At 39.4% G+C, this 12,361-nt stretch overlaps 1 protein-coding gene across 4 annotated transcripts in view; it reads left to right on the top strand.

The window, feature by feature from the left end:
- Nucleotides 1–12,361, top strand: part of scaf4 (SR-related CTD associated factor 4) — a 92,247-nt gene that overhangs the window by 43,637 nt on the left and 36,249 nt on the right. For all 4 annotated transcript variants that reach the window (XM_033033217.1, XM_033033220.1, XM_033033221.1 and 1 more), the window contains exons 2-5: nucleotides 5,763–5,846; nucleotides 6,361–6,405; nucleotides 6,511–6,672; nucleotides 7,275–7,416. In XM_033033217.1, the coding sequence (XP_032889108.1) occupies nucleotides 5,763–5,846; nucleotides 6,361–6,405; nucleotides 6,511–6,672; nucleotides 7,275–7,416 (433 nt within the window). The remainder of the gene's footprint in view (nucleotides 1–5,762; nucleotides 5,847–6,360; nucleotides 6,406–6,510; nucleotides 6,673–7,274; nucleotides 7,417–12,361) is intronic.

Below are 12,361 nucleotides of genomic sequence, written 5' to 3' on the forward strand. Positions count from 1 at the left end.
GTGACGCGGAGTGTCGTACAACTTGAGGGTTTTTAGGGCGACTACGGGCGTCAGTCGCTGACGTTCGCAGCCGCCGAAAAAATCGCAAAGTGGAACAGGCCCTTTACTCCTTTGGAAGAACATTGTAATTATTTGAAGTAACTCGATCACTTTCCTTGTATAATGCATGTTAAACTTAAACATTTTAGTGGATGGATTTTCTTGAGAAATGCCATTGTGAACTGCCAGCATTTCCCTTTACAAGTGTCGCGAAATTTGGATTTCCTGATGAAGTAAACAGACATGTAAGACCACAACTGTGGAGTTCACAAACAGTTTTCCAGCTCTGCACGGATGTTGATGCTTCATTTATCAGGTTGAATGGAGGAAATTACAACCAAGATCTGCTTACACCTGGTGTGGAGTTGGTAGGGGAGCAGTGAATGCTGGGGAGGTTTGCTACTGCTGGGCAATTCTAAACCGCTTTATTTTTAGGGCTTAAATTTATTTTGAGCACCTTGAGCATGCCTTTCTGCTATAAATATTCCTTGCTGTTGCAGCTGAATATTTCTATTGTTCAGACTATCAAGTTAGAATTCATAATATTTGCAAATGTATATGATATAGATATTCATATATTGCCATTCTTGTATTGCCATTTTCATGATAAACCATGCCATTGCATGCATCACATCAATTTTCCATTAGATTAATTTCTTACTCAAGCAGTCTGAGGGACCTGTGCTTGTCAATGTTCAATGGTGAGACTCTTAATCTATGGACTTTCTCCGCAGAGGATTAGCGATGTTTGTATCAAGATTCCGTGCATCTCAGCACACAGTTCTGAATCTTTGATTGTGGCCCATATTAAGCATTTGTTCCTTGTACCACAAGCCCAATGATTTTTTAAGGCAGTCAGAAGGGTGTTTTCCAGATTTGACTTGTTGGCCATGGCATATGGTGCAGAGGTCATATTTACTGTGAATTCTGTGAGAAATATATACAGATTGTCATGCACACTATTTGTAACATAAACTTGTCCTGCTGCCTCCTGGCCCTCTGAGAAGCAGATTTGGTTATCAGGATTTGCTGGTCTAGTCTTGTTCAAAGCACCTTAGCTAACATTATTAATACTCAAGAATATGAAAATAATGTTTAGCAGGGAGCATTATTATATTTGGGAATGTCCAATTAATCATTTAAATTTAGATTTGAATGTTAGTCGTGAAAACGCCCTTCTGACTGCCTTAAAAAATCATTAGGCAAAGGAAAACGTGCTTTGTTGAACATGCACACATTTTTTAATCCTCCATTTTTAAAGGCTGATGTGATCGCTGATAGTTTATATGTACTGTTTTTACTGCAACAATTTTTGATTGTCAGCACAATCCTTTTACTAAAACTGTATTCAGTGACACTTATTGATAAGTTACACTTATCAATGTGATGGTATAGGGACAACTGCAATGGTCTATCTGACAATTTAGTGCAGAGGAGAATGGAGGTGCTGATCTGATGAGTTACGCCAACACTTTGTGTTCTGAGCAAAATTTAAGCATCTGCAGTTTCTATATGTAGTACAAAACATGTGGCAACAAGGTCTTCAGCAAATATGACAATGGTAAATGACCAAAATAACAAGCTGTGATATTTTGGGGCATCAGAAAGGTGGGGGTAGTTACTTGGACAGAGCAAATTAGAATTAACACTCTTTGGATTATTTGCCAGCCTGGATTTAGGCAATTCTCAATTGTCAAAGAAAGAAGAAAGTGGCAGGCAGCTTCTAATGACACATGATATCATTATTATGGAGTCTTGGCATTTGACTCTGTACAATGGTTTCAAGATGGGTCTTGCCCATACATATGTGATTGCTTTTGTGAGGAAGGGCAATCTGACCATGGCTTTAAGGTACAGGAGACTATTCAAAGAGAAAAAAAAATATCTGATATCGGGAGGTAGAAATACATGAAGTAAGGTGAATGAAACTTCTCTGCAGTGTGACCAGATTGTGTTTTGTTTTTCTGGTGGTAGGGTTGAACTGGACTTGGATTGAGGACAAAGATCTAGTTATTTTGGCCCATGTTCGAATCAAAAGCACAATTTAATTTGATTTTGAAGACATTGGTACTGGATGAGGGTGCAAATTTCAGTATTTATGGAAGCTGTACATCTTGGAACCAACTGGGAACAGGCAATCTGCAATCTTGTGTAATTATAGAGAGTTGATTATTGGTCTTATACATAGTTTTGTATACAGTTCCGTAGGTACACAGAACAATTGGAGACTAGAATCTGGAACTTAATGGAGCCAAATATGTGGATACAAGGAATATCTATCTATCTATCTGTCTGTCTGTCTGTCTGTCTGTCTGTCTGTCTGTCTGTCTATCTATCGTGTTATATGTATGTTTTGTATCTTCCCCAAAATGCTATGCGCTAGCGCTTACACTTTTACATATTCTGACTCCCATTTTCCCCTCCACGCCGTCATCAGGTTCACTTAAGATTTCATCCTGTATTTCACAAGCTATTGATGATCAAAGTTTAAAAAAAAGTAAACTTTAACAAGATATTTACTGTTAAAATCCTTCCTCCCAACTTCCAGCAAGCTTCGATACAAAGTTGCAATACACGAACACTGTGCTTCCACCAACTTTCCACCTAAATGGTATATCACAGCCCTCCACCTGACATTTGCAACAATGTTGCCATCATAGCTCCTGGCAGGACAGAAGGGGGAGGGTCAATTGGTATTGCAATTGGGGAAGTGCAATTAGAATTTTTTTTAAAGTCCAGTGCTGGGGGAAGGCATGGGAGTGCTGCAATCTTACGTTCGGCAACGGGTGGAGTTGGGGGTCACGCCTCCCGTGGGGGCTACGGGTTAGTGGTGCAATATTGTGTTGGGGAACCAGGCCTCCCATGTGACAGGGACCCAGTTGGTGTATTGGTTAAAAGTAGATTGGCAAAAAGGTTTGCTTGCAGGTAAACTGAAGAATACTAAAGATTTTGAATGTGACTTCCATGGAGAAATTAAAAACTTGATGGGAAACAATCAATAGCTAACTAGCAATTAAGGTCAATATTAGTTTTATGGGGATTTTTTTCTAATTTTCCCAAGGATTTAAAAGTTTATATTCCAGAGTGATGGCTGCAGTACCCGGTGATGAATTTAGTGATCTTCAAGGGTATCCCTGATTCTTTGGCAGTCACACCATCTGGATAATAGCCAATGTAACTTGGCTACATAAGAAAGAAGGGTGAAGGAAAATTGATGAATCATAGGAACAGTTAGCTTAATATCTACGATTGGGAAAATGCTGGATTTGAGGATGTTGTAGCAAGGTGTGGAAAATAGGGATTACACAGGATCAGTATAGGTTTCAAAAAGAAAGATAATTTATTACAAATAATTTATTACAAACATCTCTTGAAGATGTAACAACTAAGACGGTTTAGGGCATAATGTCTGAAGAGAGATATGCTTGCCTTGTGACAGAATTGTTACCCGAGAAGAGGAACCAAGATTGGCATATAATCATGTGTAAAGTTTTGAAAGAGATTGATAGAAATAATACCATGAGGCTTAGTTTCTCCAATTCGCGAGACTAGAAGTAGGTAAAATTTCTTGATGTAAAGAGTTTACTATTTAGAATGGATATGAGAATTTATTTTACAGAGCCCTGTAAATTTTGGAATTCTTCACTTCAGGAGTTGTGAGTGCTCAGTTTAATACTTGCAAAACTGTGTGATCATTTGGATTTCAAATTTGAGCATTGGGCAGGAACGTGAACAGCAGAAATCTCCAGCAAGCCAGATTCAAGAGATCCTCCTTCATCCCAATGTGGCCCAAATAAGTGGTCTTTCTTGAAGTGAAGCACAAGGTGTTTTCCAGCAGACCAGTGGCCTCACGGGACTGTCATATGCTGAGAGAATGGAGCGGCTGGGCTTGTATACTCTGGAGTTTAGAAGGATGAGAGGGATTCTTATTGAAACATATAAGATTATTAAGGGTTTGGACATGCTAGAGGCAGGAAACATGTTCCCGATGTTGGGGGAGTCCAGAACCAGGGGCCGCAGTTTAAGAATAAGGGGTAAGCCATTTAGAACGGAGACGAGGAAACACTTCTTCACACAGGGAGTTGTGAGTCTGTGAAATTCTCTGCCTCGGAGGAAGGTGGAGGCCAGTTCTCTGGATACTCTCAAGAGAGAGCTAGATAGGGCTCTTAAAGATAGCGAAGTCAGGGGATATGGGGAGAAGTCAAGATCGGGGTACTGATTGGGGATGACCAGCTATGATCACATTGAATGGCTGGCTCGAAGGGCCGAATGGCCTACTCCTGCACTTGGTGTCTATTGTTAGTTTTTGTGATTACTCCTTATAAAGAAAACATGTTTTGTTAATTCAACCTAAATTTCCCTGTTTTTGTGAGATTTGAACCTGTTTCTAGATTAGCAGTACAATATGACACTGCCATATCCCAAAATTCTGATCCATCATATTTGGCTTTAATTGAATTGTTCTGTGATTATTACAAGTACAATTTCGTAAATTGGATGTTTTAAATAGGGCAGAATTTCATCATGTAATCTCGAGAAATTTTTAATTTATGAAATAGGTTGCGTTAATTCTCTTAAAAACATTTAGATGTAATTTTAGCGGAGCATGTATATGTGAAATGCTTTTGAATTTTTATCCTATTAAGGTTGTTACCTCGCTAAATATGCTGATAATACAATTTTAAATTGTTTTTTCTTTGAAAATTAATTTGATGTTACACAATTATTGGAATACATTCTAGTATAATTGAGGGATTTAGTAATGAAATGTTATTTTAAAAAATCTTTGAATATTGGAGATGAATATCAAGATCAAGTCTGAGTAACCAGGGGACAATTGGGAAATGTCTAGGAAGGAAGTGAGACTTTTAGACCTAAATGAAAGTGTTTATGACCACCCTATTTCCACCATTGATGTTTAATAATTTTAGAAATCACAGATGTGAATGCCAGCACAATTTATAGAATTGAAGTGGAATGTAATAATTGATAAGGTTGATTTGATAATTAATAAGGGCCGATATTTGTACATGAAAAAATATATTTTCTATTATAGCCTGATGGGGAAGATTTCTGAATGACAAAACTATAAGAAAGAACATTTATTTAAATATGAAGGGAGAACATTTGAGGGAGGATAGTGTGGCTGTCAATTAATGTTTTAATATTAGCTGAAGGAAAATTGAGTTTTGTCTAGACCAAGTGTTGAATTTTATGAGTTTGGCTGGACTTTGGCTATTCATTGATGTGTTTTTAATAGCTTTACTATGACTTAAATGTGCTTTTTGTGGCTTTCTTAAACCTTAATACAAGCCAGAATGATTTGTGTTCATTATAAATAGGTGACTAATGAGTTGAGGTATTTTTATTTCACTTCTCGGTTATTTGATCTCATGACTGATATAGGATATAGTGACTGTTGATAAAATACCATTGCTGGAACAACTACTGGGCATGTTTGATACACTGCTGTGATACATTTGAGACCATGCAAGCGATGATTGTATTATAAGATAAATATTGTTCAAACTCTAAATTACTACTGTAGATTGTGTAGCTTTTCATTGTACATCAACATAACAACAATTTCCATACAGCATGAAATGACAAAATTTAGTATTTCTGATATCTGAAAAAATGCCGTGCTCCTTTTTACAAAGCATAATCTAAACAGACTTCGAATTTAATGTACACTGGTTAATTTTGCTTTTCTTCTGCTTTAGCTTTTTTCCTTGATGGAACTAAAGCCTCCTATTTCACGGGCAAAAATGATCCTTATCACAAAAGCTGCTATTAAGGCTATTAAGGTAAAAAAATCTTGTATGATTTGTTTTATTGTATTCCTGCTGTTGTTTTGATGCCATCCTTCACTGTTCCTCCCTTTTCAATTTCTAGTGTAGTAGACTTGAGCAAATGAGTTGGATTTGCATTAGGTTACATTCTTCCCTCCCATACAACAAGGGGAAAAAAGAATACATTAGTGTTTCTTCAAGTGTGTACATTCTCATTTTACCATGAAATGTTGCAGGTCTATCTTGGAATACTTCCAGCATCGATGTTTGAATTTGCCATAAACATTTTTAATAAATAACATTTCATCTCATTTCATGCCAAACATTTCTGTTGAAAAGGTATAGTTAAATTTGAATGATTCAACAATTCCATGGCCATAGATTTACAAAATAGCTTGGATATAAATGAACGTGTTCATGTGGAAAGATAAATTACCTATTTATATCACGAATAACCATGAAGGAGATAAAGACGTGACAGATTATTTGAGACAAAAAATTCATTGACAATAATATTTTTGTCTTTCAGCTTTACAAGCACGTTGTGCAAATTGTAGAGAAGTTTATTAAAAAGGTAAGGAACATTTTGAATTTTTTTTTTGATTTACTAATAATAAATCCATTTGTCCAAATCTACTTATTGTGCAAGATTTAACCTTTTTAATTGTTTTTCTTCTAGTGCAAGCCAGAATTCAAAATTGCAGGATTATATGTTGTTGACTCTATTGTTCGTCAATCCCGTCATCAGTTTGGAGCAGAAAAAGATGTCTTTGGACCACGTTTCAGTAAAAATCTCACTGCGACATTCCAGTATTTGTATAAATGCCCATCTGATGAAAAGGTAAGTGAATCAACTCGGCAAAATATTTTTCAAGTCTCACTGTAGTTTGCTGGCATAATTTATTTTTCTTGGGAATGTTTTCCAATCCAGCAAAGCGCACGCACGAATAGGTTCTTTAAATGTTAATGTTTAGAATGGTTACAAGCTAGGTGACAATGGAATTAATGAAATACATTTTTGAAGTGCAGTGCATTGGTTTTTTAATCTTAAAATTTCCAAATTAATAGAAAAGTTTCTTAATCTTACCATGAAGTTTATTTATTCATGTGTGTATATATTTATATCATGGTATATGGACACATTTATCTGTTTTGTAGTAAATGCCTACTATTTTCTGTGTGCTTAAGCAAAGCAAGAATTTCATTGTCCTATACAGGGGCACATGACAATAAACTCACTTGAACTTGAACTTGAAGACACGAATACCCAAAATATTAATATCTTTTAACATTTGGTATTCTGTACTCTTAGCAATTTTTCATCCGATAATTGTGTATTGTCAATATGAATTTATAAAGACTGCATTCAAGAGTGAATGTCATGTATATTAATGTTGATTCTATGTGTCGGTCAAATAATTGGTTTATTCTTTTTTTAAACAGAGTAAGATTGTTCGTGTATTGAACTTGTGGCAAAAGAATTGTGTTTTCAAGATTGAAGTTATCCAGCCATTATTGGACATGGCAGTTGGGTCACCACCAACTTTTGCTCCACCTGCACTGGACAATGCTCCTAATAATACAAGTAAGAACAGACTTGCTCTTGAATAGTATGTTAGTTTAAAAATAAAGTAATATAATTGTGGCACTTTTATTGATTCTGATATGTATCTCCTTCACGTCTGCTTTATTTATCTTAATTTGCAGTGTAATTAACTATTTGAATCAGATGGCCTCTATTTGAATGGACTTTTCAATTATTTACAGGACTTTACAATATAAGCATTAGTATTGAAGGCGTTGCTTTAGTTGATTAATAACTTGGCATTAATCTTTTGACAGGACTTTTAAACCTGGTATTAAGGTTATTACTGCAACATTAGCTGTGATAAATAGAATGAACTGCTGTCCTTCAATGAAACCATATGTACATTTTGTAAATGGAGAAATGCATTATTTTGGTCAAATCAATTGAGAATGTGTTCCTTTGAATTCATACTTAAGCATAACGTTTTAACGGTTTTTGACAGATGGCATTGACTACAATGTGTGTCCATGGAATAAGTGCTATAATAAATGTAATGTTATTTTCTAAAGTTAGCCATAGAATTGAAAGGTATGGGTCCCTTTCATGGTATCAAATAATAGCAGTATGAACATTTAATGAAGTTTAGAAAAGGCTCAGCACCACAATTAAACAAACTTGCCATTTTTCTATTCCCATGTTCTTGGGCTTTCTCTTGGGATCGTGAACGGCTTGCTTCCGTTCGAGTATTGTGGGTTCAGAAGTGGTAAATGAGATAAAAGTGGAAACCACAAAGAGTAGTTGATGGGGTGCGTGGAAGGTAGTTTATGAGATGGTGCATTCCTTTTGTTACTACCGCAAGGCTTCCTGTGTGCTTATGATACAGGTTTTCAGGTAGAATCATTGAGCTGTACAGCACAAAAACACCTTGTCCCTGCTGACCAAGTTGGCCTGCATTTGTCCTTAAACCTGTCTGTCCATATAATCTGTCAAAATGTCATTTAAAATTCATAATTACAATAAATGCTCATTTTTACAGCCCTCTTTATAACACATTTTGGATATAGCGGACGAACCTACTGACCTTCACCTCCAGTTTGGGCTGCCGACACAAGCCCAGGCCCACACCGCCTCCCTGGCCGCTTCGGGCTGGGCTGCCCATGTCATCCCCGGCTGCTTCCAGGCTGGGCTGATGACCTTTACTGTCAGGCCAGCTGCATCGTTAGCACACTCCGCGGCCGCAGCTACATCTAGGTTAGACCTACTGCCAACATTGGTTCCTTGGCAAGCCACCACTGCCGACCCTTACCTGCACTCCAGCCACCCGTGGATACTTGCCTCAATTCACCTGGATTCCAGGCCCAGTTACAGACCTAGAGTATGAAAAAGGATATTGACCCAAAAGTCCATCTATCCGTGTTTTCCAGAGATGTTTCCTGATCTGCTGATTTACTCCTGCACTCTGTGTCTATTATGTGTATTAACCAGCACACACAGTTCTTTGTTACTAGAGGTCTGCTTTTGGGCTGGAAGCTCATTACCATGAGTACCATCCAGATTGGATCTACTCCACTAGCTGCAGATATGAGACATATATTCTTTGATGTCCTTGGAAATGTTAGATTTCCTCGAGGAACCTTTGAGTGCAACCTTGAATCTTTTTCTTTGTTATCTGGTAATCTCTCACAATGCTGTATCTCATCTCTGTATAGAGTCTATTTTGGGAGTCAGGAATCAGAAAGCAATGTAGCTGACCAAGAGTAACAATCTCCTCAATGCTCGTGATGTTGCCCAAGGAGAGGCTGATGCTGTTTGCTAGTCTTTCCAGTAGCAGGGCTCTCACTTTTTAGGTTGCCAAATGACAATTTAGGTGGTCATTTAAGACAGCTTGCATGACGCGTGCGATAATGTGGTCGGACGAAGTGCGTAGTTACCAGTCGGAATTATGCTCAATGAAGCATTCACATATTATTTCTGCTTCAAATAAAGTCACAAACTAAACATATTCACCAATCAAGACATGATATATACCACAATGACATGCAGCAAAATTATAATACAGTATCTCAACTCTTTTTACACGTTGCAATTAATGCAATTTCTATTATTTCTTTCCACTTCCAAACAAAAATGTGGTTGGATTATTCAGCGTATGATCAGCCTGTGTCAATAAATCCTGGACCATGGTCACATATATGCTTAACCATGCACACTACAGATTGATGCAAACATGTTTTCTGTGAAGGACTGAAAATTACCATGACATGGCCATAGCATGGGTCGTTATTGCTATTGGTACAGAAACACTCTCGCTTCCCACATAATTTATCCACAACAAAATATACAGCTTGCAAGGAAATTTCAAAAGACATTTTATGATAATAGCTGTTAAAACCGACTATACCCTTTTGACAGGTTAAACATCACACTAACTGACAAGAGATGGTCAAAGGACATAACTGCAGCAAATGTTCTTTTAGTAATATGTTTAAAGGTGTCAAAACGCCACATTACCGGACATTCAGATTAGATGTATGCGTTGTGAACAGCAATGAAGATACCCAGTTTGTACGCACCAGATTTAAAAAAAATTGATAAAACGCTGTTTCGATCATTCCCACTTCAGAATTAATGTTAAAATGTTAACTGAAATATCTCCTGACCAAATTTGTGATGTATATGACCGACTGTAAAAGTAAAATCTGGATAAATCCAATGTATAGTTGTGAATGTTGTCATTAAATAACCACTGTACTGATACTCCATATTAAGAGCATTGATTTGCCGGTAAAATGAATTCTGTAATAAAGTGTCAACGGTAGCAGTGACAATCGAACACTGCGGTTTTAATGTATCATGTGTTCACAATTTTATTAATCCATCTTTATGGATTAAAAACAAATAATAACATTTGGAATCAAAACACATTTGGGGGGGGGGGGGGGGTTGAGAAGGCAATCGGTGCGGAATGGATGGATTGAGGCTGGAGAATTAGTGCGTGTTGGTTGGAGTAGGTAAAATTGTGAGGGGAGTGCGCGGGGGATCAGTACGGGATGGACGGGGGGGGGGATCTGTGCGGGATGGATGGGGGGGGGGGAATCAGTGCAGGGTGGATGGGGGGATCAGTTCAGGATGAATGGGGGAGGTCAGTACAGTGTGGATCGGAGGGTCTGTGCAGGATGAATGGGCGGATCACTACAGGATGGATGGGGGGATCGGTGCAGGATAAATGGAGGGGGGGTCAGTATGGGATGAATGGGGGGGGTCAGTACAGGATGGATGGGTGGGAGCATTGCAGGATGGATGGGGGGGGCAATGCAGGATGGATGGGAGGAGCAGTGCAGGATGGATGGGGGGTGGCAGGAGATTAAATGTGAGGTGGATAGGGAGATCAGTGCAGGATGAATAGATGGGGGGGGGGGTTAGATGGGGAGGGGAGCACAGGGGATGTCAATGACAGAGAGAGACAGAGAGGGAGAGAGAGAGGGGAGAGGGGGAGAGAGACGGGGAAGGACAGGGGGAGAGACAAAGGGACACAGAGGGAGAGGGAGAGGGGCAGACAGAGGGAGAGGAACAGACGGAGAGGACAGACAGGGAGAGGGACAGACGGAGAGAGAGGGACAGACGGAGGGGGAGAGAGACAGAGGAGGTGGGGAGGAAGGAAGGTCAGTGCTCCTCATTCAACACCAGCATCATTGCCCCGCTGCCTTGGCCGTTCCTGTCTGCCGCCAAAGGGGGAGGCAGTTGGGATCTCCTCGCCACCGCCTCCCCTCCTCCGCCAGCCAACAGGAAGGAGCGGAGTCGAGCGGTGCAGGCGCTTCAGATGGCAGAACGGGGCCTCATGCTCGCTCCCTCTCTCCTCCCGGCCTTGTTTTGAAAGCGCTGCTGGCGGAGTGGCACACAGCGGCTGCTATCAGGACGGGAGGGGTGCGGGAGGAGGAGGAGGAGCCGCTGCTGCTGTGTGGGGCCCGTCATTCGCTCCAATTCTCTGTCACCCCGCACCTAGTATCTTTGACCCGCTAGTATCTTTGATGTCACGTTCCTTTTCTCCAGAGATGCTGCCTGACCCACTGAGTTACTCCAGTTTTTTGTGTCTATCTTCGGTATAAACCAGTATCTGCAGTGCCAAGCCGGGCAAAATGACTCGGCATTTAGGTTGCCTGGCGGTACTTTAGGTGGTCATTGGCACCCGGGCAACCGCTAATTTCGAGCCCTGAGTAGATATGAAGGATTTTGTGGATGTAACATTGATGGGATTCATGCAGTGCCATGAGATGCTTGCTGCAGATAGACTGAGATGCAACATCTGAAGTCATGATCTTCAGATATCCATTTCCTCAATCAGCCAAATGTTGTGCTAGTACATTGAAGGTTGTAATGAAATGTACATTCTGCCCAGCTGGAGGCATAGTGAGCTTCATTTTCACTCCAACTCCAAGAATACTGCAAGCAGCAAACATTGCACTATTTATGACGCCTTTGTCACCAACAAATGAGATGTACTGTGGAATACCCTCCTCAATTTCAGCTGCCCACACAACTTTAGCTCCACTTTAAATTTTCTCCATAAAGGATTGCAAACCATGGATCTACTCCAGAACAAATGTCAGTGATGACTGGTCTTAAACAAAACTGTTTTATTTCCCAACATGGACAATGCTTATGTTTGCATCTGCTCAGAGGCAAAGTTCCAAGACATTGACTCATTCAGAAAAGCATATGATAGGATTAGCCTTAAACTTGACACCTGCGAGTTAAAAATCAACCACAACCCTGCCCCTTGTACACCATACCACTGTCCAACAATAAAGGTTCATATCTCAGGAGCCACTTCTTGGCTAAGGCTAATATCAGTATTGAAATTTAGGCATTTTGACCTATTATAGGATTTCATCAAGACTGGGTGTGTGGTTGGAATAACATAGAAGTTTGCATTTTCTACTTTATGCATCACCACACACAAATTTGAGAATTCTGTACCTTTATAGAGCTAAAGCTTGCAAAA

The sequence above is a fragment of the Amblyraja radiata genome, chromosome 14 (assembly GCF_010909765.2).
Source record: "Amblyraja radiata isolate CabotCenter1 chromosome 14, sAmbRad1.1.pri, whole genome shotgun sequence".
NCBI lineage: Eukaryota > Metazoa > Chordata > Chondrichthyes > Rajiformes > Rajidae > Amblyraja > Amblyraja radiata.